Genomic DNA, 24808 nt, shown 5'->3' on the forward strand with positions numbered 1-24808 from the left:
TATTCCTCATCACCTCAGTCCAGAACGTCGCGCGCGACCCTTACTCGCGCATATTCGTACTCTTGCCCGTCGTATTTGCTCGCCTAGAAGCGCGGAGGCCGGTGACGATTCTCGCACCTTCGTGCTAAGTGACCCGTGGCTCGTACACCTCACTCGTCACCGATGCCTCAGACCTCCGCAACCGGCTTCTGCTCCTATACAAATTTATAAACTACATTCGTGGATACGTCGCCATCGTCTGGCTGCCAAAACGGCGTAACGACAGCGCAGGGTCGCGGCGTTAACGATTTTCTGACAGTTTCAATTCGGATACGTGCCCGTGTGTATACGAAGGCAGGAAAGAGTCGCGAGTAATGTGGCGCGTTTGAAGGAATTTTTAAACTTTATTTCAACATTAAGCGAGTTGAGTGAGCAATTATTTTTATTTTATTTTTATCAACGATTAAATCGATGCACAAAACTTTTTTAACGGCTTCTCTCGAGGTCTCTCCCTCGGGGACTTCTTCAGCACGTTCAAGGCCGAAATTCGTCTCGATTATCGTCGATTATGCCTGTAGTGTTTTTTCGGAATTGCAGATATTTGTAATACTACTTTAAAGCTTGCTCTAAGCTCCTCTGTCCGTTTTATTTACGATCCACGCTGCTCGGAAAGTGTAAGACTATGTTGGGAAATGTTGGAATCGATGAAATTGGATGAAAGAAGAAAATGTCATATATGCTAGGCACAATTCACCGTGTTTTACGAACACGAAGGCCATCGTACCTCGGAGAACACACTACGAAATATAACAGAAAAAGGGGACAAAGAGGAAAGAAAATTTTTGCAAGTTCCTCACTTTCGAATAGAATATAAAATGCATTCCTTCAGCAACGCTCTCCCAGAAGACGCCTTAAACTTAGACAAGGGCTCTTTTCGTAGAGTCGTAGAGAGCGCATTGATGGAAAGAGTAACTTAGGTCAATAAAGATTTCTGGTATCAATCAATTAATTGTATAACAAACAACAAAAGTGTACAAGAATTCTATAGTTTCACCCTCAACCGAGCCCATTGAGATTTAAAATGTTTTGATAGAACGAATTGTCGCGATGAACGTCGACGAACAACGAGAATAGACTTGATGATTTTTCGTCCCTTTCGCCCAAGCAACGAAAGCCCGGCACATCGGTTGCTCGGTCCTACGAACGAAGGGCGAATAGTTGACAGTCAAAGGAGAAAAGGATAATGAGGAAAAAGTTAATTGGGGCAGGAAGGAATGAATAAAGTGGGGAAAAATTGTCGAGCTCGTCGATAATGGAGGTTTCATTATAGTCAATATAACACTGACGCGAGATATCGAGAGGCGTATGGAAACGCGTGAAAGAATAGAGTCCTCGAGACTTCTCGGTGAAACGGGGAAGCTGGAAATTCGAGAGGAAAAGAGAATGTAAATTGAGAAAACGAGAAATTAGTAAGAGGGAAAAGCTCGCTGAGAAATTGAAGCAATTGTCCTTTGACGTTCGCAGGAACGAAGGACGTTCATGCGCAGGAACTAAAACGCCACGAGAAATTGGACGGTGTACTGGGCGCGGGTTTGGGTGGAGGTCTGTCTGCCGGTGGAGGGCTCACGCTTCATCAGGAATTAATCATGACTATGCCCGGCGCAGGTAGGTCCACCTACTCATCCCGCTATTTTCATTCGGACGCGATATATTTAAAAACTTCTACGGATTCATGAAACTCGCGTTTTCCATACATACTTGGGCACTCGCCTCGCGAACTCGATCTTCTCCCCTTTTGTCACGACTGGAGATGAACTACGCGGTTGAGAATTGCTTCGCAAGCTGACTGCGTCAAATGAGTTTTTTTATTAAAAACTGTAATAAAACTGATCTCGATTTTGTGGGACTGCAAAGTTTCCCCGACGCTCCGTCAGGCGACTCTCCAGGGTCGCTCTCGCAAGCGGGGTCTCGCCTCGGATGGTTTTTAAAGCTCTTTTTCTGACGGTGGAATTGACAGAAGGAAAAGATTTTTCATTGATTCCCTGCATTGCTTTTTCGAAAAGTTTTTTTTTTCGCTATCTTGTTCGGAAATGTGAAAATCTTCGATCGAAATTTTCAGTTGTTTTTCGATGACTTTCTTCTGCCAGAAAATAAGTCGAACGAAAAGTTTCGTGGTTTGTAAACTGCGTACGTGAAAGGTGTGTTTAGGCCTTTTTCGCAAGGGAAAAAATCGATTCGCGGACTAGCTTCCCTCGGCACTTGTAGTCGCTACAAATATATATTCAACGAGTAAGGGTCGTTTCGGAACTCTCAGCTCATCACGAATTAACGATAGAAAATGGAGAGACTCAGGAGGTACGAAGGCAAGCGGGAAAGGAAAAGATGGAGGTTTTTCAAGGCGGGAAAATGACGACAGAAAATCAATGGGATTCGATATGAAAGTTGAAATATTAGAATTTCCAGGCTTCAGAGTGTTGAATTGTTGAGTGAATCGTTGCACGAATCATAATTAGAATGCTTGGACAGCTCCGGGTGTCGTCTTCCATTTTTCGTACGTTGGAGCTGCCCACACACGACGCAAGACATTTTGACCGTTAAAATCCCTGATAAGCGTTCATTGAATGCACGACAATAAATTTTATTAGCCAGGGGTCCAATAAAATCTCTGTAATCAAATTGAACCATAAATTTTATAGTAACAAAAATATGCTAGTTCGAAATTCTCCTTTTAGTATATTCATAAGAATTTTTATCATTTTTAAGGGAGCGCCTCTACGATCGGCCAAGGCGATGACAAGCCTGCTAAACAAAAACGTCATCGGACGCGTTTCACTCCTGCACAGCTCAACGAACTGGAAAGGTGTTTCGGTAAAACTCACTATCCCGACATCTTTTTGAGGGAAGAAATCGCCATGAGAATCGGCCTCACCGAAAGCAGAGTGCAGGTAAGTTCTTCCACCAATTTTCTCCTAATGAAAAAATCTCATTTCCCAATCAACATTTTTAAATCCAATTATCAATAAAAAAATCGGAACTCCCGAAACTCAAACCCTTCACCCAACAAGCGATCCTCCCCCTCTCGCTCCGTGTATTTCGACGCTAATACCTTAAAGACTGTCTTAGAATCAATTGTCAAGGTCTACACCAACAGCGCGGTGGCTCTCGCGCGGATTAAAGTCAAACTTGGAGTTGCTAAGCCTTCAACAACGTGGGAACGGGCGGCTGTTTACTATATTTATACACATAATCTCTCCCTGCGTTTTCTCCCCTTTTCTCAGACTCCGAATTTCGGTACGAATCTTCCGTTTTGCCGAAGATCTCGTCAGAATTGTCTCGTGAATCGGTTAACGAATCGTCAATTTTAATGAGCCCGGAAATGAAAATTATTCGACAAAATTACAGAATCCATTCATTAAGGCATTCCTTTCGCATGAGCGTATTTTTGCATGAGCGCAAATTGGAACACTCGAAATTTTGACTGATTTCTAACCTCTGAGCAGTCGCGGTTACATAGAAAAGGCTTCTGCTTTTGCCACATTTCCAACTTCTATCGTTAATGCCTATTTTAAGCATTCGGTAACCCTTTATGTCTATCGTCGCTATCGATTCCTTAAATTTTTCTCTATCCGTGAAACAGCTTGAATGCGATGCCGTGATGATGGGATCTCCATAAGCTCCAGTATAAATTTTACGATTTTTCGAGTTTTCGAGTTTTCATTCCTTATCGATAACCTCACCTGAAGTTTCGCCAATCTATTTGCACGCACTTTTACTCAACTGTAATTTAAAATGAGTCATTTTTGTAGAATATTCGGGTTCGCGAAAGGAATACCTTAACTTCGTCGCGATTGTGTCGAAATTCGTTCGTAATGGAGTTTGAAAAGAATTGATAAATGAATTTTGGCCTTAGCTAATCAATTTTTCGGCAGCACTGGCGAAAACACTAGTTTTTGAAAGCCGCGAGTCTCGAAACGTTGAACGATTAAAATGTAAAACGACGCAAAAACAAGATGTGAAGGGCTGTAACGTTCGTGCAGTTTGCAGAATAGGAAAGAGTCGTGAATACTTAAATGAACGCGGAGAAGAAGGCAGAGAAGAAAAGAAATGACAAAACCAAAAATGCTCGATCTGTTTGGACAGTAGTATTTTCAAATTGGAAGGTAAAAAGAGGGGAAACCAGAGAGATACTTGGCCCGGGAAAATGTTATAAAATGCACGGTGAGGAAGAGCCACCGCATAAAAGCGTAAAAGTGTCGAACGATCAAATAATTAATGGACTTGGCAGAGTGAACATTTGCAGATTCACTGTACATAAACGAGAGGCCACTTTCCCGAACTTTAGTCATTCATAACTTAGCGCGAATAGCTCGCTATTATATGGAAGAGTAGGAACGGAAAGCACGCAGGTGTAAAACTGCCGGGCTTGCGAGGCCACAGGTGACGGGAGTTTCCGTCACGAATGACCATCGTTGAAATTACACTTTCAATAGTTCACTGTCGTTGCCGCCAGGCAGTGCATCATCGGACTCTTCTCGTTACAGGCGTAGTTTTTTTCTCTATCAATTATACAAGCCCAAATCGCTCGATTCTTCGTGTGACCGTAACGTGTCGCGATTCGATGACGGAAACCAGAAGTCTGTGCAAAAATTAATTTGAGGAACAAAAATTATGATAAATATCAGTCTGAATAAATATTTGGCGAAAAAAATGTTGAAATGACAAACCTCGAGCCAAAGGACTGGACTTTAGAACGAGATTCTTCGACATGGGAGAATCAATAACGAAATTCATCGGAAAAATTCAAACGAACTTCGCAAACTTCGTTGTGAAGTGAAAACGTAGAAAAATCGAATAAGTCAATAAAATTCGATAAAAAATTTGATTCTCCGGAAACTTCTGACCGTGTTGATGGTTCCCGGGTGAGTTTACTTTTTGCTCAAACGTGAGAAAACGAGAGAAAGAGAGAGAGAGAGAGAGCGTTTGATCGTGTGGAATTCCGTACCAGGAAGAAAAAAGGTGCTCGGCCTAATAGAAATTCATGAAATTTTTATCCGCAAAACTCGCAAGCGTCAGTCAAGGGAAACGCGCTTCTCCGCATATCAAGCAGAGTGAGACAGTGGAAAAGAAAGGAAGAGAGACGGATGTTCCTGGCTGTTATACATCGCGGTCCTTCGTGCTGGTGGTGTGAACCGTTTTGCGACGATGCCCAGGAGCCCATATTCGCACACACGTGGACGGGCGTGAAGACTCGAGTGCCCTGGGCACACACGCTCGAGATGTTCCAGATTTTCATCGTGGCTTTAATGAACTTTGCAAATATGTGGACTCGTTCGGTTTTCGTGTTCGCAGCATCCCGGAGGACGTTTTCAATCTTTGACATTCCATTTATCGTCTTCCCTCGTCTCAGCACTCAAGCGATGCGTGTACATATCGATATACATGAGGGCAGGAGAGGATATGAAAATATTTTCCTTCCTTTTATTCCAATTGGATCTTTGCCGTGCAAACTCTTTCCCCATGCACACGAGGACGTTTGCCCAAGAAATTATTCGAGCTCCAAACAATTTCCATATTTCGTTCGAACGATTTCGATTCTTGTCGAAATAAATCTTGTCGTTGCCAAAATCAGAAATTTACTTCAAATCATCCCACTAAGTTGGAGCTATTTTTTCAGGTTCCAAACGGAATGTATACTTTCTTAAGGTAGTTCATGCACGAAACGTTCTTTAAAAAATGTTGAAATTTGCACAGAGCTTAAATGACTGAGACGCACATCAAATTTTAAAGGGTTCGTTTTATTGGTTATTGACACAAACGTGTTGAAATATAAAGAAAAATATAGAGGGTTACAGGAACTGTGCGTTAAAAATTGTTTGTCTTTCGATATAACGAATGAACGCTTCCTACGAAGTTTATGAAAAAGTACACAATAACAATTAAGTATGCAGTGAAAGTTTGGGAAAAAATTCGAAAGGATTGTCTTACTAGTAATGAAGAATCTTGTAACCTCGCATTTGCTTATTTCGACATTTTGCTTCTTCTTGGCTTGGTCCATTCCTGGCACAGCCTTCAGTCTTGTTATTAATACTTTTTCTTGATCCATGTCCTCTTGTGTTTTCCCTTTGCCCTTTCTAATGCGATTTTTTAAATTAAAAAACTATAGTATTTTCGCCAGGGACGAATGAAAATTGGGATTCAGTCCATTATTTACAATTTCGAATTAACAACTCTGATATTAATTTAAAGTGATTATACCCTTAATTAGGGAGTAAAAATCAATCGAATTTAGACATCCCCATAAAATACGATCCTTCGGGCATGATCTACCGTAATAACTAAAAAATCATGCAAAGAATAATGACGTGTGCTGCGGAAAAAATTGAACAATAAAATTCGTTGATTCGGCAAAGCTTTTCTCGTATAGCAGCGACCATTTGTGGAGCAATCACGAAGTTCATTTTTTCCTTCGCATTTCGTCGATCCAACGAAAACTCGGTTGGATCAATAAAGTTATTTTCCCAGTCGATCAATGGATTGTGAACTTTATTCGTCGATCCTAAACAATTAAATTGCATTCGTTGACTGGATCGAAAGGAACTGCGCGATTCCCAAGACCCGCATGTACTTTCGCAGGATGATGCGCGAGGATTTTGACAAAGAAAATTGTAAAATTGACCCGGCTCTCAAGCTCTCGAGGTTTGTCCGAGTTGTGGAATTTGTAACGTTTCGAAAATGTGTCCTGAGCATTTCCTGACGACGAAGCGACGCGAGAAAGATTCGAGAGACGGAGAATCCCTCGCGCTGGAGAACAGAGAGACAAAGAAAATCGGGAAAGCACGCGAAGCTCGAGAGGGAGAGAATAAAGACGAGGATGCTGCTGCTGCAGGAGCGATGGGCGGAAAGGGAACGAGAGAAAGAACGAGAGAGGGTTTTCTGGTCTAATTGAAAGAGGTCTTTCCTTGACGGACGGGGGTTGATATCAGAGGGAACGAAGCGTTTCCAAGGGAACGTCGGGACGGTTACCATCCAGGGAAGTTCACGGTATATCGCGAGGCATCTACCGCCAATGGGCTTTCGAGTAAGAGCGCCGGCGCCCAACTTCTCTCGGAGCGCTATCGAGCGTCGGCTATCAAAGATTTCTTGTCTTGCTATGGCGGCTCTTACTCTCTCTCTCTCTCTCTCACTCTATTTTCCTCAAGTTCCGATGCTTCCTGCGGTCGAATAAAGCATTAAAGTACCGACCAGAGGAGGCGAAAAGTATTTTACTATTTTCATTAACAATCCCCCTCCGAGAATTATCATTCGAAAAATAAGGCTCCCGATGCACGGAGACGAAATGAAATTCTTCAAATTTCGTGCCAATTAGACTCGCGTTTTCGTTTAAATAAAACACATTTTTCCTCCATTTCTAACCACGAGTTTCCTGATTTCCTGACAAAAATTTGTGCCGAGATTTCACATTCCCCCGACAAAATTCATCGAGAATCGTCAAAATCCGGACATTCTTGTGACGAACAAGAAGATAAAAATCTAAGAATTCAACAACCCGATAATTGGCCACGTAATCACTCGGCATCGAGCTCGTTAAGTCACTCGGTGAATTCTCATTATCAATTGAGCGGCATTGTCCATTCCCGCGCGTCTCTCAGGAAGAAATAGAATACCGCGAAATTAGAAGTCCGCCAGAAAAGAGTCGATAAGAAAAAAACGTGAGGTTCGCAAAAAGCGGTAAGATAAATGAGAATGAAAAAGAAAATTTGGACAGTTGAGAGCACACGTCAGAAAGGTCGTTTAAATATTGAACTTTTAACGATGACAGCGATCGTTTTTTTTCTGCCTCGTAGAAATTGAATGAACACTTGGATCGATTGCAGGAGTCTCGAATTATAAAGAATTTTCTGGCCGGGATATAGCTGCAGGTTTTTACGGACGTAAATTTTTTAACGACATCTAATTATCGTTTAAATATTTCATCGGTCCTTGCACACGAGGAGCTTCGGATGGGGCATAACAAACGAATTTTCGGGCCACGAGACTCAGCGAACTCGTGCATATTCAGTGCGCTCGAACGCATTGTAATTTCATTTTGTTTTCGATTTTACTCAATTCTTTTTGGCTCTTTGGTTGAGCCGGCTTTTGTTGGGAGCGCGCATGCAGCGAGGAGGGTTTAAATATTCGAAGCTTTCAATGACAATTCGAGGATTCCTCGTTCCGGTGATGACTCGGCTCGTCTGGCTTGCATACAATTAAGCGGGTCCGCGGGTGAGCGAACGAGGCTGAAAACGGGAGTGGGGTCCTTTTGCTCCGGGCGCAAAATCAATTAAGCATCGCGCACCGGCAAACTATGTCTATAGCAAAACGACGGAGCCGTATCATTTGTTGTATAGAGCATAAAAATGGTGGGCGCAGACTATTTTAAAATGTACGCTCGAAGCGCGTCGCGCTGCTGGTGGAAGCTGGATGCGGAGCTGGCTAAATAAATGTACAAGTTTCGAGTGCATCGCTCTCGGCCCGGACAGAAAAAGGATGCGACACACGAATGGTGTTGGCGTAAAACCGAGTCGTGTCGAATTAAAAACGTCGTTGACGCGCCTGCAGGACCGATGAGACCGTTCGGATTTTTTCCTCTCATTCTCTCTCTTCTTTTTTCTTCGTTATCTCCACCACTTTTCCGTACATTCCGATCGACCGCATTTATCAATTCCGCCCCCGTTGTAACGAGACCCATCCATTTGGGAATAAAAATAAATACGACGAAAGGAGCAGTTCCCAGGGAGCGAGAAAAAATTCACTGCGCAATGCTTTCAATCTGCATATGAAATATTCGTTTTTTTCGTTCGAAAAACTCGATCCACTGGACACAAAAAATTGACAGGCTGTTGCGATTAAAGATTCAGAAATAACTTGCGGCATTCGCTTATTTAATAATCGAAAGAGTATCGTAGAATTGGAATTATGTCCGATATTTGGTCAGCGATACCAAGAAATAATCTGTGTTACACCAGTTCACTGGAATCTAATGAAAATCGAAAAATCCAACTTTAAGATTGAATTTTAGAAATGTGCTAGAAATATACACGGTGCAACTATTCCCGGAATTATTGTAGGATCTACGGTCTAGTTGTCGAGAAAACAATTAACGAAAATCACATTTTTTAAGGGTTATAAACAGGCCCTTGTGGCAGGCACACTTCCTGTGCGATCATTTGGATTTAATGAAATAGGATCCTCCCAACTTTGAAGAGCCAAAAACGAGAACAAGAAAATAGAACGTTTTTAGATATATCAATGATATTTCTTGAGAAAGCCTCGTTACTGGTGAAAATCACTCGGGAATGGAAAAATAAAAATACTTATTTGTCACATTCTGCTTAACGATTTTACTGCGAAAGTATTTAAACCGCTGTCATTATATTAAAAATTGGTAAATCTCAACAAATAAGTTGCACATAATTTTAATAATAGCGAGAATAAATTTGAGTCGTTTCTCTGATGATGAAAAGAGCAAAAAAGTTCAGTTGCTTTTTCGAATCGCGAGTAACGCGTGATCTTCCTTGTCTCAATGATATTCGAGTGCTCGAAATGATTACAAAATCCGAAGAAAGAAATTGTCAATTTTCCTCATTTTAACAAAAGTCCGAGCAATTTTAATTCGCCATCCTTGACCTGCCAATGAGTCTGATCTTCCTGAAGTTTCGCGATGAATCTCATCATCTTAAAAAACCTGGAGATATTTTATTTCTTTTGTCGTCCACGAACGGGGATGATCCCGCAAAGTGTTTCGCTCTTTTCCCAGGTTTCATGCTCGTCCCCCGATGCGGAATATGCTCGGCTCTTATTACGCAGATTCGTCGATAATTATATTTCGCATCGGAGAACATTACTCCGGACGATCGGTCGTTCGTTTCGTTTCGATTGCTCATCGGCAACGCGCGTCTTTTTTAGTGATCAATAAAAAGGTGTGTTCGATTAGGGAGAATCTGAGCGAGTCCCATTCGCCGCTACACACGAATCGGCACTCAACCTTTTTATAATTTCACGTGCTTGCATGAGAGAAATCGCTTGAGTACACGCGTGAATGTGTCAAGAGAGACCGAGAGTTTGGCTCTCAACACGTGTGTTCAAGTTTGCAGCGTTTCACGTTTTTTTCTGTTTTCTACCCCCGTTGAATTTTCCATCCACGGATGCCGCCGTTGCTGCGCCCGTCGAAAAAGTTCGCTGAACTTTAATCTCTCATCAACGCGCAATTTACTCTTTCGAAACACGGAACGCTCCGTTAGCAGCTCCGCGACGATAAGGACTTTTTCACAGGATCGTCCCACCGCACGAAACAACTCGGCCGAACGATTTAATTTTCATCGTAATTACCCCTGCCCCCGTCGAAACTACAGTCGTTCAAATCCACGTGAGCTACAATAAAAGTGCAGTGTTTGCTCGTGCCTCGAACGGCGTTTCCGACTCTATCGTTCCTAACAAACTCCACACGATGTATCCTCCCTATTTATATATCGCTTTGCACAGACAAAGTATCCGCGAACAGAGACGCGCGCCACCGAAAAGCAGTTAACGTCTGCTAACAGGCATTTAAGTTAACTGCACGAGGTAACTGCTCGTTGGTAGGCTTGAAGGGTCCTTTCGATTACTCCGACGATTCGGAACCTCCGACCAACCGCTATTCTCACCGAATGTGCGCAATTTTATGGAATACGATCTTTCCTTTATATGTGGATCTTTATATACGTGTATAAACGCTGTGCCGAGGAAAGCTTTCGTGTCCCGAAAACGAGGAGACTAAGCAGGATCAGAATCATTGGAGGATAAAGCCGTGCGAGGATACAGCGATAGCTCCGAGTCGTTTAAACTTTTTAAAGAGACGAAAACGATTTGGCAAACGTCACTGTAAATTTCGACGACATTTCTTCACTAAATTCCACCTAAAATCTTGCGAATTTCTATCACTTCGTTCATTTATTTTTCGCTTCATAACCGCCTCATAGCTTTTACGGTTGCTACAAGTTCGCGGGGACGATTGTTACGAAATATTGTCATTTCCTCAACGTCGATAATGTGGCCGTTTGAATAGTTTTTTTTCGACTATTTCGCGAGCTTTGTCTTCGGAAACCTTTTTCGTTGCAGTTTTGAAATGAGTAGTAATAACGAAAAAGAACATTTGGAAAACGAAACATTTTTTTATCTCCACTCACGACAACACTGGGGAAACGCTGGAAGAAATATTGTTCTCGAAATCAATAGAAGACGAGCATGAACATTTTTCAGACGATCGATCCAATCGCGAAAGCCAAATGATTTTTATCGAATTTTGGTTTTATTCATTTCCACTGAGACGCTTTACAAAGTATTGAAATTTACTCAGAGTTTAAACGGATACTCGACTGAGACGCATATCAAATTTTAAAAGGTTCGTTCTATTGGTTATATTTACATGAACGCTTCCTACGAAGTTTATGAAAAAGTACACAATCAAGTATGCAGTGAAAGTTTGGGAAAAAATTCGAAACGATTGTCTTACTAGTAATAAAGATATATTAAGTTAAAGATTGAACGAAATTGGTAATGAGCACTCGTGTTTGCTTATTTCGACATTTTGTTTCTTCTTGGCTTGGCCCATTCCTGTCACAGCCTTCTGTCTTGTTATTTTTTCTTGATCCATTTCCTCCTCTTGTGTTTTCCTTTGCGCTCTCTAATGCGATGTTTTAGCAAACTTTTTGGTATAGTTTCAAAGATATTTCAAGAGTAGAAAAACCTTTTTAATTATGTGAAAAATACTAATATGTAGATACATGGTTTAGGCGCAAAGACTCATTTTCGTAGTTTCTCAGCTGCTTGCGAGATTGCAAAAAAAACTATCGTCCAATTGAACGTAATAAAAATTTTTATGTTCAGAATAAAATTCTCTCGGATATGAAACTAAAAAAATCATTTAAAATGTCTCTTTAAACAGCTGCACCAGCACGGTGAAGTGATATTCTTTTTATTTAAAAATCTTTTTCTTTTCAAAACTTACGAAAAACATAGAATTTCACAAATTTCCCGTTTTTTATAGGCTCACGTCGAAGCAAATTTAATTCTGAACACAATTACGTTCTAATTGGACGCACAGTTTTTTGCAATCTTGCACAAAGCTGAGAAACTTCGACAATAAGATTTTGCGCATAAACCACGTACATATTAGTATTTTTCCCATAAAAAAATATTTTTGTACTCTCGAAATATGCTTGAAACTAACCGAAAAGTTCGCCCCAGTGAGTTATTTATTTCTATTCTATAAAAAAAATTCCCGAAACCAATCGATCTTTTGACTTCCTAAAGCAGGACCCCCCTCAAATATTTGGCTCTATCTCAATAATCAAATTGGTTGGAAGAAAACGAAAGTTCATTTCGATTAACAAAGTTTCATTGTCACTGGCTAATTTTTCTCATTATATCCTTGCTTTTTCGATCTCCGGATTGTTTCGTGAAAAATGTTTACAATTCCGGAGTCGTGATGCGCGGAGGAGGAAGAACAACAGCCGCGAATGGTCTCGGATCATTCGTCGCCGAGTGGTGACGAAACGAAGGGGTCCGTAAGTCGGTGAATCTCTGCCCAGGGAAAGGAAGGGACCAGGCTCGAGAAAAGGGATGCACCGAAGAAAAATGGAGAGTAGAATTGCGCTCGTAGAGTCGTCGACGAGAGTTTGGGGGTGCGAAAGTCAGCACATATGCGTTGGGAGACTGGTGGCTGGCGGGTACGCAGCATTGCTTTCAAAGCGTCCCGAGGGACTCGAAGGACCGACGGACTGATGGTGCGCGTTACCGATCCGGTTTCTCGTGGTTCGTCCTTCGGGACGAGCAAGTGCCGGCTCTATATTTCGTCTATATAAACACATATATTTATGTATGTAAGAGCAGAAGGTCTTCGCTGATGGAATATACATACATATAAATATAAGTTTGCTCGGACGTGCCTTCGAATCCCTTTTATTGGCTTTTATCGTAAAAATGACTTTTACTACTTCCTTAAAAGGCATTAATATATTATTACGTTTATGAGCATAACCATTTCTTTTCGGGAGGATAAAAAAGAGAGAAACGCGAGTAATTATGCTTTCTGATTACTGAAAACTGGAGGAAAGTGCTACCTCAGATTTGGGATGAATTTTTTGATTTCGTTGATCGGTTGATCGGTGTGGAACTTTGCGATTCTCGAGGTTGACCCGGCGCGTTGTTATATCAGGGCGCTCCAGTCATCCGGGGAGTGTATTAATTTTGCTTCCGGTTCGCAGAGGCGCCTCGTCGTCGAGAAATTCGGTTGAACCGCACGCGAGGCGCTCCTGGTTGTTGCAGAAGCGCGAACGAGGTTTTCTCATTTTTCTCATGAAAAAAGGAGGAAATAAGCAGATCCGAGGTTGGATAAAAAAAAAAAAAAAAAAAAAAAAAAAAGTAGAACAGAAGCGAGGAAACGCGCAGGGAACCCGATAGAATTATGGAACGACAAGGGGAAGGAGGGACAAAAAACAGTGTAAAAAGGCAGGAGCGAGCGAGATGTCGCGGAGGGAAGCTTCAGAACACGGGCCTTGGCTATGCAATGGCTATGCATTTTAAGGGAGCCCGATTTTTAATGCGGTATAAATATGCATGGGCAATGATATTAGCTCTTAGGTATCCTCGTCGTCGTTGTCGTTCCAATAAAAAGGACGAAATATATACGCGCGTGTATGCATTACTCGCTGAATGCAGCGGGTGTATTACTCGCCGCGCGATAAATCTGCTTCCACCAGACAAAAAGACCCGAAACAGCCTCGCTTTGCGAATTAAAATCTTGGACCTGCTGCGCGGCCCTTTTGCCTTGAAAAACTTGGATTTCCTCCCTCGAAATAGACTCGCGATGAGTCGAGCCACGTTTTTAGGCCGCATTCACGAGCTTCTACCTAAATTTTCACCCCTCCGAGGGGAAGAGAGGGCGGACGAGCGACCCCGGCAATATGGGGTTCTCAATGGATAAGCTGTGTCGCCGCACTCACCCAAGGGAGCATCATCCAACGCCCATTTCGTTATGATGTCGCGCCTTCTCCCCTGCGAAACGAGCTTCGTACGATCCGCGCGCGTCGACGACGCATCACTGTACATTCGTTCATGTGGATCTGAATGCATGTTGAGGCATCCGCGGGACACGAGCGGGACTGCAGACGTCGAAAAACAGCCTCGCCTAATCCCTCGCTCTTCTCCCTTCATTCCGGACTACTTCTGACCACAACAAATCGCGGTGGCTCTGTCAGCTCTCGTTATTCATTGCGACTTGACTACCGAAGCAGTTTCGACTCATCGGGAAACGTTTTCCGCTGGTTTTTAGGCAATTTTAACAACTATTGTTTCCGAGACGATTTTTTACGATTTTTTACGATTTTTTCGCTGCGAGGGATTTTGAGATGGGCACGAAGAGGCGGTCCGATAAAATTCGTGGCTTAAGATCAACCGCGCAGGCATTTTTCAATGTATCCGCGTCGTAAAACAGAGCAATAGCGCCCTAATTAAGGTCGACGTTGGCAAAGCTTCTGCGGAAAAAAGCGTCAGCCACGTTGAGTGGAAAAGGCTCGGTGTGCGCGGCCGGAGAAAAACGTTATACGAAGCTGTTTTTTACACACACACGCTCCAAAGTAGATTCAGCGAGGATCGTGTGTGCAATGCAGTGTGCGCGAGAGGCCCAGAAAAATCAGGCTCGTGTACGCGCGACAAGCTTATGGCGGTTCTCGCGCCCCGCAACGTGGATAAATCTAGTTCCACGAGCAGTTTTAGCTAATTTGACGACGTTGTGAACCGGCAGTGAACTCCGGAGGACGAAACGCCGCAGTTTCGCGAAAGCACGAGCCGGCGCGAACGATATTGCCACCGTGAAATAATAATAAAGTATAAATGGATCAAGTTTACGATCCGTGAACCGGCGGTGCGCCGCTCTTCCTGCCGCGAGGCCACGTGAAATTGCTCCAGCCGTCGGAAGCTTTGCCGCAACTTGATTCGGTTATTCTTTCCACAAAATTCCTCCCACGAGCTCCGATTAATCGTCGATTTTACACTCGGATTTTTACTACTCGTGGATTTTCATCGATCGAACTATTTTTCTGCTGAGCATACGCGCAAACAGAAAAATGGCGGCGGGAAAATCAGCAGCCTCGAAATCCCTCATCTCGCCCATTTACATTCCCAGTCAGGCTTTAATTCTCCAAACCACCAAGGCCGGAAATACGCACGGCTTTGCCACCGCGATTCGATAGCCACAGGAGATTTCAACGTATTCGGTGTATCAACAGCGACGGACCGGTCAGGCTCTCGAGATCCGTGCGGTTGACCTTTAAGTTTGGAAATCCTCGCAAACTGGCGAAAGTCTATCCGACAAATCACAAGTGGACTCGGGTTATATCCCATTATTCGATGCTTCCATGCGGCTACGGGGCACAGAATTTCAAGAGTCGCGAAACATTCAAAAAACTTCGACTAAGCCAAATTTTAACGATAAAACAATTTCTCGATGAGTAAAATCGATTCAATCGTGATTCATGCATTTTTTGGATACCGGAAGTTCATCGTTTATCACGTACCCAGTTTTTGTTGTAACGCGACGAAACTGACTCGCAAAATTGTTATTTTTCCATTATTTTCGATGAGCTCGTTGATTTTTGTTCCGTTGTATATTTATTCATCGAAATTTGAGAGATTTACAAGTCATTTTATCGCTCGGCGTTATTAAATGAGCAAATGAGGAACAAAGGATGATGTTTGTAAGCGCGACTGCGCGCGAAGGCGCTGCTTAGTATCGCAGCGAATAATATCGGTAGGGGGTCGAAATAATGCGATCGGAGCACCCTCGGGCGAGCTCCCGAAATCCCCCGCCCGCTCCCTAAAACACCATCATCAATCTTTTCCTCGAAATCGCACCCCAGCAACTTTGTGCAATATTTATTCTCATTAAATCTGGCTTTTGTTGGCCTACATCGGGCCAGCACTCGGTCGCATCAAAAACCATGAATATCTGTTCGGATTTTCCAAACGAATCTTCTTCCAGCTTGTCGCAATCTGTCTCGAGCGCGCACGATTATTTTATTTCACATATTTCGCTGCTCTGATCGTCGATGAAGGAAAAATTCACGGAGATCGAAAGGAAAATCGAACATTTCAAAGTCAAAGATTGAAATTCGAGATTGTTGTTTAAGAAAAAGCTCTTGGGAGGGCTCATGGATCAGAACTCAAAAACTGTGACTTCCTTAGATCGTTTTCTCGACAACTAGATCCAAAAATAATTTCTGTTATTAATAGCCAGCAATTTTGTGCGAAATATTTCTCAAATTTCAGCTCCGAAATTGAAACTTTCGATTTTCTATCAGATTTGCACGATCCCCCTTAATCTTTATAGACTTAACCTCCACTTGAGAAATTCATCGATAAATGCACAAATTTCGTGTAAAAAAGGTCGATTTCAGCGTAAAAATCCCCGTCCTTGAAAGGTTAAGGAGTGACAGGAACTGTGGCAAAATGTAACCAATCACTTGAAGCCCACACAGCCACATTCTCCTAAAAGTGCTAGATTTGCCCACCAAATTTCAAGCAGATCGTCGCCACGGTTTTTCGGAAATTAAGTATTGAAAATAAAAACACTTTTTAACGTGACGAAACACCTACGGGGTTGGATCTTACGAATGAATTGGTGAAAATAAAGGTTAAAAACTTGTTGAAAAGTAGCGAACCCCTGAGCATGCAAAAATTAAAAATGTCGTTTACACAATCAATCGATAACCCATTATCGGCATTGACGGAAAGATTAACGAGTCGGAAAGTTTCTCCTCCGATCGAGCAAGCCAGCAAGCGTTTTTATTCGTTTCAAAATTTGACTACGTGCATGAAAGATTACAGTATAAATTTCAATTTATATAACAAAAAATATTATTAATGCAGTAGCCCGAGGATAAAAGCTTCATTCAAAATGATGCGAATGCAATTATTTTTTATCTCGAGGAAATGTCGCTGTGTAAAGTTTACGTTTTGCTTAAAAACTATCCATGACAGTCTCCTCAATGTCTCCATTCTGTTATTTTTTCTAATGTGAGAACGAATGATTTTTTGGCCATTCGAAAATTCGATTCGAAGCTTAATATTCAACGATCAATTGTTAATTTCATTGTTTCAACGTCATTCACACTCACCCTTTTTATTTTCTGCTCCAGGGGAGTGTCACATTTAAGAAACGCAGCTAAAAAATCCAACGATCCTTCAATTCCACGTGGTTCAAATCACTCTCTCGTATACATATATGCATTGCCCCGTCAGTGTGTTAACCCGATGATGGCTTTTCGCCCCGCTGCTTCTCCGGTGTCTTCTCGCACAGAGCCACAGAGATCCCTGCCGCTTGCCTTGATGGCGGGCTCAATTTATATCAGCACCTCCTGAAACCCCCTTTACGAGTTTCTCTTCTCAGCCCCCCTTCCTTCCCCCGGCCCTGCTGCCATCGTCTCTTCCTTTCCGAAGGCTCGCACAGTCAGAATTTTCTGCAACAGTCATTGGCACGTGATCGATGTAAATTATAACGCAAATGTTGTTTAGCCAAAATCAGAAGAAAGAAAATTGGGGAGAAAAACCAAAAAAATAGACAATAACGTAACAGCTGGAATCTCAGAATGTGTATCGAGGCTGCAAAATTTTTACTTTTCTGACTCATCGAGGCTTCTTCGTGTAATTTGTGATGTTGAAGAACCTCTGATAATTCGAAATTCGAATCACAAAAGTTGTTACGATGCAATGAAATGATCGATTCAAGATGCTTCAAATTTGGCAAGTTGTATGAAATACAATTTGGCTCTTTCAATGAGACTGACGAAAAATAAGAAAATCTGAAGCTTCAGCCCTCTTCAGGGGTATTAATAAACCATTATCGAGTGTAAAACGTCAAAGATTCTATCAGACTCGATATTGGACGAAAATATTTTAATGAACTTCGTAAAATTGATCATACTTCCGGCGACTGAGCAATCACAAACAGAAAAAAAACTTTTGCTTTTGAAATTTGGAAATGTGCTAGAAATATACACCGTGCAACTATTCCCGGAATTATTGTAGGATCTACGGTCTAGTTGTCGAGAAAACAATTGACGAAAATCACATTTTTTAAGGGTTATAAACAGGCCCTTATGGCGGGCACACACTTCCTGTGCGACCATTTGGATTTAATGAAATAGGATCCTCCCAACTTTGAAGAGCCAAAAACGAGAATAAGAAAATAGAATGTTTTTATAGATCAATGATGTCTTGAGAAAGCCTTGGTACCGGTGAATATCACTCGGGAATGGAAAAAGAAAAATACTTAATTGAGGTTAACGAGTAATAACGACACAAACGGTGGAAGGTTTGATATGCATACGCATATAAATAGAAAATGGCTGTTGTCACATTTTGCTTAACGATTTTACTGCGAAAGTATTTAAACCGCTGGCATAATATTAAAAATTGGGAGAATAAATTTGAATCGTTTCTTTGATCACGAAAAGAGCAAAAAAGTGTAGTTGCTTTTTAGAATCACGAGTAACGCGTGATCTTCCTTGTCTCAATGATTTTCGAGTGCTCCAAATGATTATAAAGTCTGAAGAAATAAATTGTTAATTTTCCTCATTTTTACAAAAATCCGAGCAATTTTAATTCGCCATCCTTGACCTGCCAATGAGTGTGGTCATGCATCGAATCAAAGACCATCCTCGGCCACCCTCTTCCTCTGCTATTTAGCTCGAAATCAACCTTCACCCTTGGAAATCTTTTGGGAGCCCCCTAAGAGTCCTTTTTCTCTCAGTCTTGCCTTTTTTTTTTTTATTCTTTCCCAGCGCTTCGATCCTTCCTCCAGGCTTCCACAGTTGGGCCATTCGTGCGATCCTTTTTTTCTCACTGGAGACTCTTTCCTGCGTGAAAAAATACGGATATAGTGGGGAAAAGGCGTTCTAAGATTTCGGAAAGAGCCCGAATATACTTTCCTCTACGACGTCATTCAATTCCCTTTCTTCGAGTTGGCGAACGACGCACTCTGCCCAAAAGTATTCTCGTTCGGCATCAAACGATGTTCGACTTTTACCGAATCAATCCACATTTCGATTGCCCAATCTTTTTCTAAAACCAGTCAAATTTTTCTCATAACTCAATCACTTATATGAGGGGGAAAATGATCAATTCCGTTCGTTAAGCGGATGGATCAGTCGGTATATCGCAACCGTGAGTGCGAGAGAGATAGCTGCAAATTCCGAAATCGGAATTCTTTGACACAGTTTGACCGATTAAAAAAAGGCTCTGTCAGTCGATTTTTGCCATCGTTCTGCATAGGCTGACAGAGCCTTTTTTTAATCGGTCAAACCGTGCCAGAGAATTTCAATTTTAAAAATTCCAAGTGAGGTTAGTCGACTGATCCGTACTCTTTATTCCCAGTGGAGCGCGTCCTCTGCTGAAGCATCTTTACCGCACTTCAATACCAAATTTAACATCTTTTTGGTAACTTTGAAATAAAATTCATAAAAAATACGATTATGCGCTGGTAAAATTCTACTCGCGCAGCTTAGGTTCGTTGTCACGCCTCGGGCGCTCTTCACTTTCACTATTTTTAGTATTTCTTCGAGCCAGTTGTTTGGCGTTACACCGGATCCATCTCCTTCCCATTTGACTATTCCCTCGACTCATTCTCTTTCGAGCCCTGTCCAATTTATTGGATTATGGGAGCAGGTTTTGAAATAAACAGCACAAAGTTTAAGCAGAGCAATTATATATTTTAATCAATGAACTTGACTCTAAGAGTATCGAAAAACTGAACGTTGAAGTGTTCGATAAAGTGCCTAAAGGAACGCCACAAAGGGCCTCGTGTGTCGACCTCTTTCTTGATCTGTATATTCGTTTCATAAGCAAGTTTTTAGGACTGCGAGCACGCTCTCGTGTGCATTGTTTAACATCAAGTTTTATTATGCTCATATTTCTGCTCACATTTTAATATAATTGATGAAAAAATTTGTATTTTTTATGAAAAACAAAATATTTTGTAGATTTAGATACTTATTCGGGATTACTGTTGTTAAAAAAGCCACAATCGTTTTTTTGCCACCGAGGAAAGTCGATTTTGTAGGGAAAATAAAAAAAAAAACAGGTGAAAACTTAAGTGGCCTTGCGAGCATTAGAAAATCTCGGAATGTATCGAACAAAAATGTAGCCGAAGCCTTCCAGGTGCATCGGACGCGAGATTTACAGATAAAACAGCTGCTCGTAGGCAAAGCACGTGCGAGTTTCGAAGCGAGGGATGATTGATCAATTTCAGAAAGCAATTTTTCTAATTGGGCTTAAACGCAGTGGGAGAAGGATCCTTTCGAGTGGTCGAAAGGTGTTTCCTTCAGCGTGTATGATGCACCGACGAATCAGGAAGTCTGAGTCATCGGAAGGTGTGTTCATCGCTTTTAAATCTGACCTTCCATCCGATCGAAAGATTTTCCACAGTTCAATTGAGCTCGCGTACACAAGTATGCACTAAAAATCGTGTATGAACTAAATTTATGTGTGCGCGGGGTCGCGAAAATGGTCGTCCGGTACCCTCGTCACTGGACAGACTTTTCCGAAATACCTTTTTCAAGATTCATCGTATTTCTGGATCTCAACGTTTAGTCATGCATTTCCGTCCACCGTTTTATTTCAATCAGAAGTCGTAATGACCGATCGGTTTCAGTCGATGCCAAGTGTCCATATCAATTTATATACTCGGACTAAATCACTCGTGACATCTCTCATTTCTGGAGATTTGGAATTCTCGTTTCCGAAATTACCTCTCTCGACTGACATTAAAAATTAAAGAGGGTTGAGATAGCAACTATTTTATCCGAGAAATCATTGAAAATACGCCGAAGCTTCATCTAGAGTCGCGGCAGCGACTCAGAGACAAGCACGTTTATGTATGACGACGTTTTCGAGACAACTTTCGCAATTTATTTCCTCAATAATTGGATAATTACGGTAGTTCAGAGAATACTGCAAGTTGACGTATTTTTTTTTCTTCTTTCAATCGCGACCTCTTCGAACTCTGTAGCTTGCATTGAAAAGATATGAATTATTTATTTTTTAATAGCATCGAAAAATTTTCCATTTTTTCGCACACATTTCTGATGTTTATTTCTTTTTTATTTAGTGACAAATATCTCGTGCCATGATACAAATACCTATATATTTCCGTGAATCTCTTCACGCTGCAAAATATATCATCGTAATTGTAAAGTAACAGCTTACAGTAGTGCTAAAAAATTGTTTTGGATTTTCCAAACAACAAAAATAACATTATTACTAATTGGTTGCATATTTTTTTATTTTTCGGACAGTTTATATCTAGGGTGGGTAAAAATACTTCGATTTTGGTTTTATTTTTATTCGACTCATCGTAGAGCATCCCAAAACTGTATAAATGAACAAAAATAATGGAAAGTTTCGCTGTAAAAACTTTGATTATTCAATCATTCGAATGTTTACTACAAAATTTTTTTATTTAAATTCGTCAGGACGCGATTTAAGTTTAATTATCAAAAGACTTAAAATACTTATTATTAAATTGAAAAAAAAAATTGAAATTATAAACAGCGAATGGTCATTTCGTAGATAACTTGGCTGAATCGAAAACTATTTTCAAAGGCTCTCAAAATTCCACATTTTTCCAATGTTTTACATATTTTGTTTTGTCTTATTTTGTACGATGACGATCAAAGATTAAGAGTAAATAATAGAAAGAGTATAAAAAATACTTTCGTACTTTGATTCTCGGATTACTCGCAGTTTAACTTTTAGTACCCCAGCACGAATGTCCTGTTTTTAAGCTAAGGGATACGTAGGCAAACAAGTTTTTTATATATCCTTTGAGGGGACACTATCAAAACGATATCGATATAATTATCGAAACCCAGGATTGCGATGAGAGCGATAGATCGTGGATTTATAATGCGAGTAGCGAATATATAATGATATAATTCGATGTGAAAGGTCAAAAAAATGGCTGTCGGGTGTGAATATTCATTGTAAAGTATACGAAAAGAGGGTGAAAAGCAGCGAGAGAAAAAAAAGGGAAAGCAAGAAGCGGTGAATTATCCACGAGCTCTTAGCCTTAACTCTGGCGTGAAATCGTCGAGACCGCACCCAGGAGCGAGCCAAATAAAAAGAGAGAGAGAGGCTGAAATGTACGTGCACGCGCGAGCGCCCGAACCGCTGGAGGGAGGGTGTTCGAGCAGGGTGAGAATAAAAGTGAGAGCGAGCGAGGGTGTGAAAATGCGGGGGGAGCGATGGCAGACGGAAACGATCGTGCGAGCGAATATACAGTAATATACTTTGGGTTTTTAAACCAGACGATAATATATATAATGTGCGATGAATCCGGGCGCGATGGCTTCGAAAAAACGTGGAAAGGGGTGTGTAGCTTCGATCCTCCGCATAGGCAAGCCTCGTGTTTGAAATATGTATTAAAATAAGTAGCAAGCTCGTCCATGCCATCCTTTTAATCAGTGAAAACAGCGATTTTTCCAGCATCCTACTTTTCCAACGCTTTCCATACCTTTTTAGCGATTACAAAACGTTTTTCACTCGACAATTAAATCCGTAAAGCGACGTTTGGTTATTGAGTTACGAAGTTTAGTGGACCGAAAAAACGCTCGTGTCAAATCACTCGTCGCATCGAAACTCTATTCCAAACGCCATCCTCAGATTCAACTGAATTTCTTGCCACTCAATCAAATCCAAAAATCGAATAAAGCGTACCGCCACCCACCCCCTGCAGTCGTCGGTCCACGAGACCGTGCACGCCTCAACGGCCACCCATCCCAATGCCCGCCTCCCCCGAAGCTCCGACTCCCGAAATAATCACAATAAATGAAAAATTAAAGACGAGTGTACGAAAAACGAAGAAATCTACTTTAGGATTGAGTTAGGTCCTGGATTTCGCGTGGGACACGGAGAGCTTTCATCCTGAAAGGAAATAAGGCCGCGAGAATGCACCATACATCGCCACATATACGCGCTCTGTATGGCTCGGGCTCGGAGTGTAAATCTCGTGTATCCAATTAGACTCGTATAATCCAGGAGCGTTAGTCGCGGCGGTTCGTACATTTTAGTCGGCCTCACTCTGCTCTCACTGTTAACGCGTGCGTAGTCAACCGCGTGTTCGCATCCTCGTGTACCTACTCTAATGCCAAAGTACTAATTTATGGGTGTGCACGCTATACGAATGTTCGAGTGGTGGATACGCGTGTACCAGGAAACAGAGTTCCGGCCGCGAGCAGGCAACTTTGTCGTGTCGCTCTGCAGCAAATATCCTTCGCTTATAAGCCGAAATTGTATCTCTCGAGTTTACACGAAAACGACACGGCGGGGAAAACTTTGCGAAAGTGTTGGATAAAACGGAAAAAACAATTTTTCATTCCGTGACGTCGGTCGCATCGACTGTCAAAATTCATGCCCGACCGGCTGAAAACATTCCGAATTAACGGAGCCGCGCGGAGTCCGACGCGATCGGAACTTCCCCGGATTTTTGACGCTCGCAAATTAAATTCGAACTCGCACACCCGCGTCGCAGCAGCGAAAGGAGGTTTGGAAGCCCGAAAAAACCGCTGGGGAACGAATCACGAGTTAAAATATACACTCGCATCCGAAAGGAAAAGCGTGCGAGTCGAAAATGAACGAAGTAACGGGATAAACTCTCGTCGACGGAGAAGCCTCGACCCATGCCATAACCAGGGACCCTCCGAGTTCACTTCCTACTCGAAATAAACACAATTTCTCTCTCCACCTTCTCACAACATCGCGTTACACAAACGTACATAAATCAAAGATCCTTTCTCCGCTCTCGCTCAAAGTACGTCCAGAGCGCAACGTCCAAGACACAAAGCGCACAGGAGCAGGTTTCTCGTCGTTTCAGCGAGCTCTCTATCGTCTATAGATTGTACTATTCTCTCGCCCTCTCTCTCTCTCTCTCTCTCTCTCTCCCCGTATATGTATTGGCGCAAGAGCCCGAGACGGGCTTTGCATGCGATATCAATAAATCAAGTCCCCGTGAACCCCAGCCAGCTTAGGGCTGGGCCACACTACGTGGCCAGAATCAACAGCTCATAACGTCGGCTAATAGCTACCCGTGGAGGCAGCCACCAATGTTATAACGCTCGTACACGACGGAATAAGAGAGACGGAGAGAACACTGGGGAATCTAAGAGTATATATGGGTAATATATACACGTGTATAATGTATATATGTTTTGAGACGCCGGGGTCGAAGATATTGGAGCAACGTCGAGGGACACCTTATCGTTTCACGTAATACCCTTTACATGACTGGTCCTCGAGCAAGCGGTGCACACGCGTTATGTGGCGACTATTAGATTTTGCGACGGAGACGAGACTCGCTGCCGGAAATGTTGTGAAATCAATCGCGGTGGATTTGGGATCGATAATCTTCCAAATATTTCTTTCGGTTTATTGGATTTCGTTAATTCTTTTGGATTGAGACTAGCGGTTTATGGGTCTGAACAAATTTGATTTATCTCTCGTCATCGAGCGATATACGCAGCGCGCCGAGTGACCAAAAATCAAACTAAAATCCGTTCCTACCGGATTTCGTCACGAATATATAAGTGAGGATTAGGCGAGTATGAAGAATGTCGAAGTGTTATTTGAGGAGGGTGGATCACGAAATCGAAATAATCAGAATTTGATAGAATTTGGTGATAATATTCTTTGGCATCTTGTGTACAAATACTATTTTTTTCAATTTTTTTTACCACATGGTTATCGCATTATTGAGCGTTAA

General features: G+C 42.0%; 1 protein-coding gene across 1 annotated transcript in view; it reads left to right on the forward strand.

Annotated features, from left to right (window-relative positions):
* LOC122414769 (homeobox protein orthopedia-like) overlaps nt 1-24808 on the forward strand; it is a 43925-nt gene that overhangs the window by 3065 nt on the left and 16052 nt on the right. Inside the window, exons 2-3 of the mRNA XM_043426346.1 lie at nt 1504-1644; nt 2743-2924. Coding sequence (XP_043282281.1) covers nt 1504-1644; nt 2743-2924 — 323 coding nt within the window. The remainder of the gene's footprint in view (nt 1-1503; nt 1645-2742; nt 2925-24808) is intronic.

This window comes from Venturia canescens, chromosome 8 (assembly GCF_019457755.1).
Source record: "Venturia canescens isolate UGA chromosome 8, ASM1945775v1, whole genome shotgun sequence".
In the NCBI taxonomy this organism is placed as follows: domain Eukaryota; kingdom Metazoa; phylum Arthropoda; class Insecta; order Hymenoptera; family Ichneumonidae; genus Venturia; species Venturia canescens.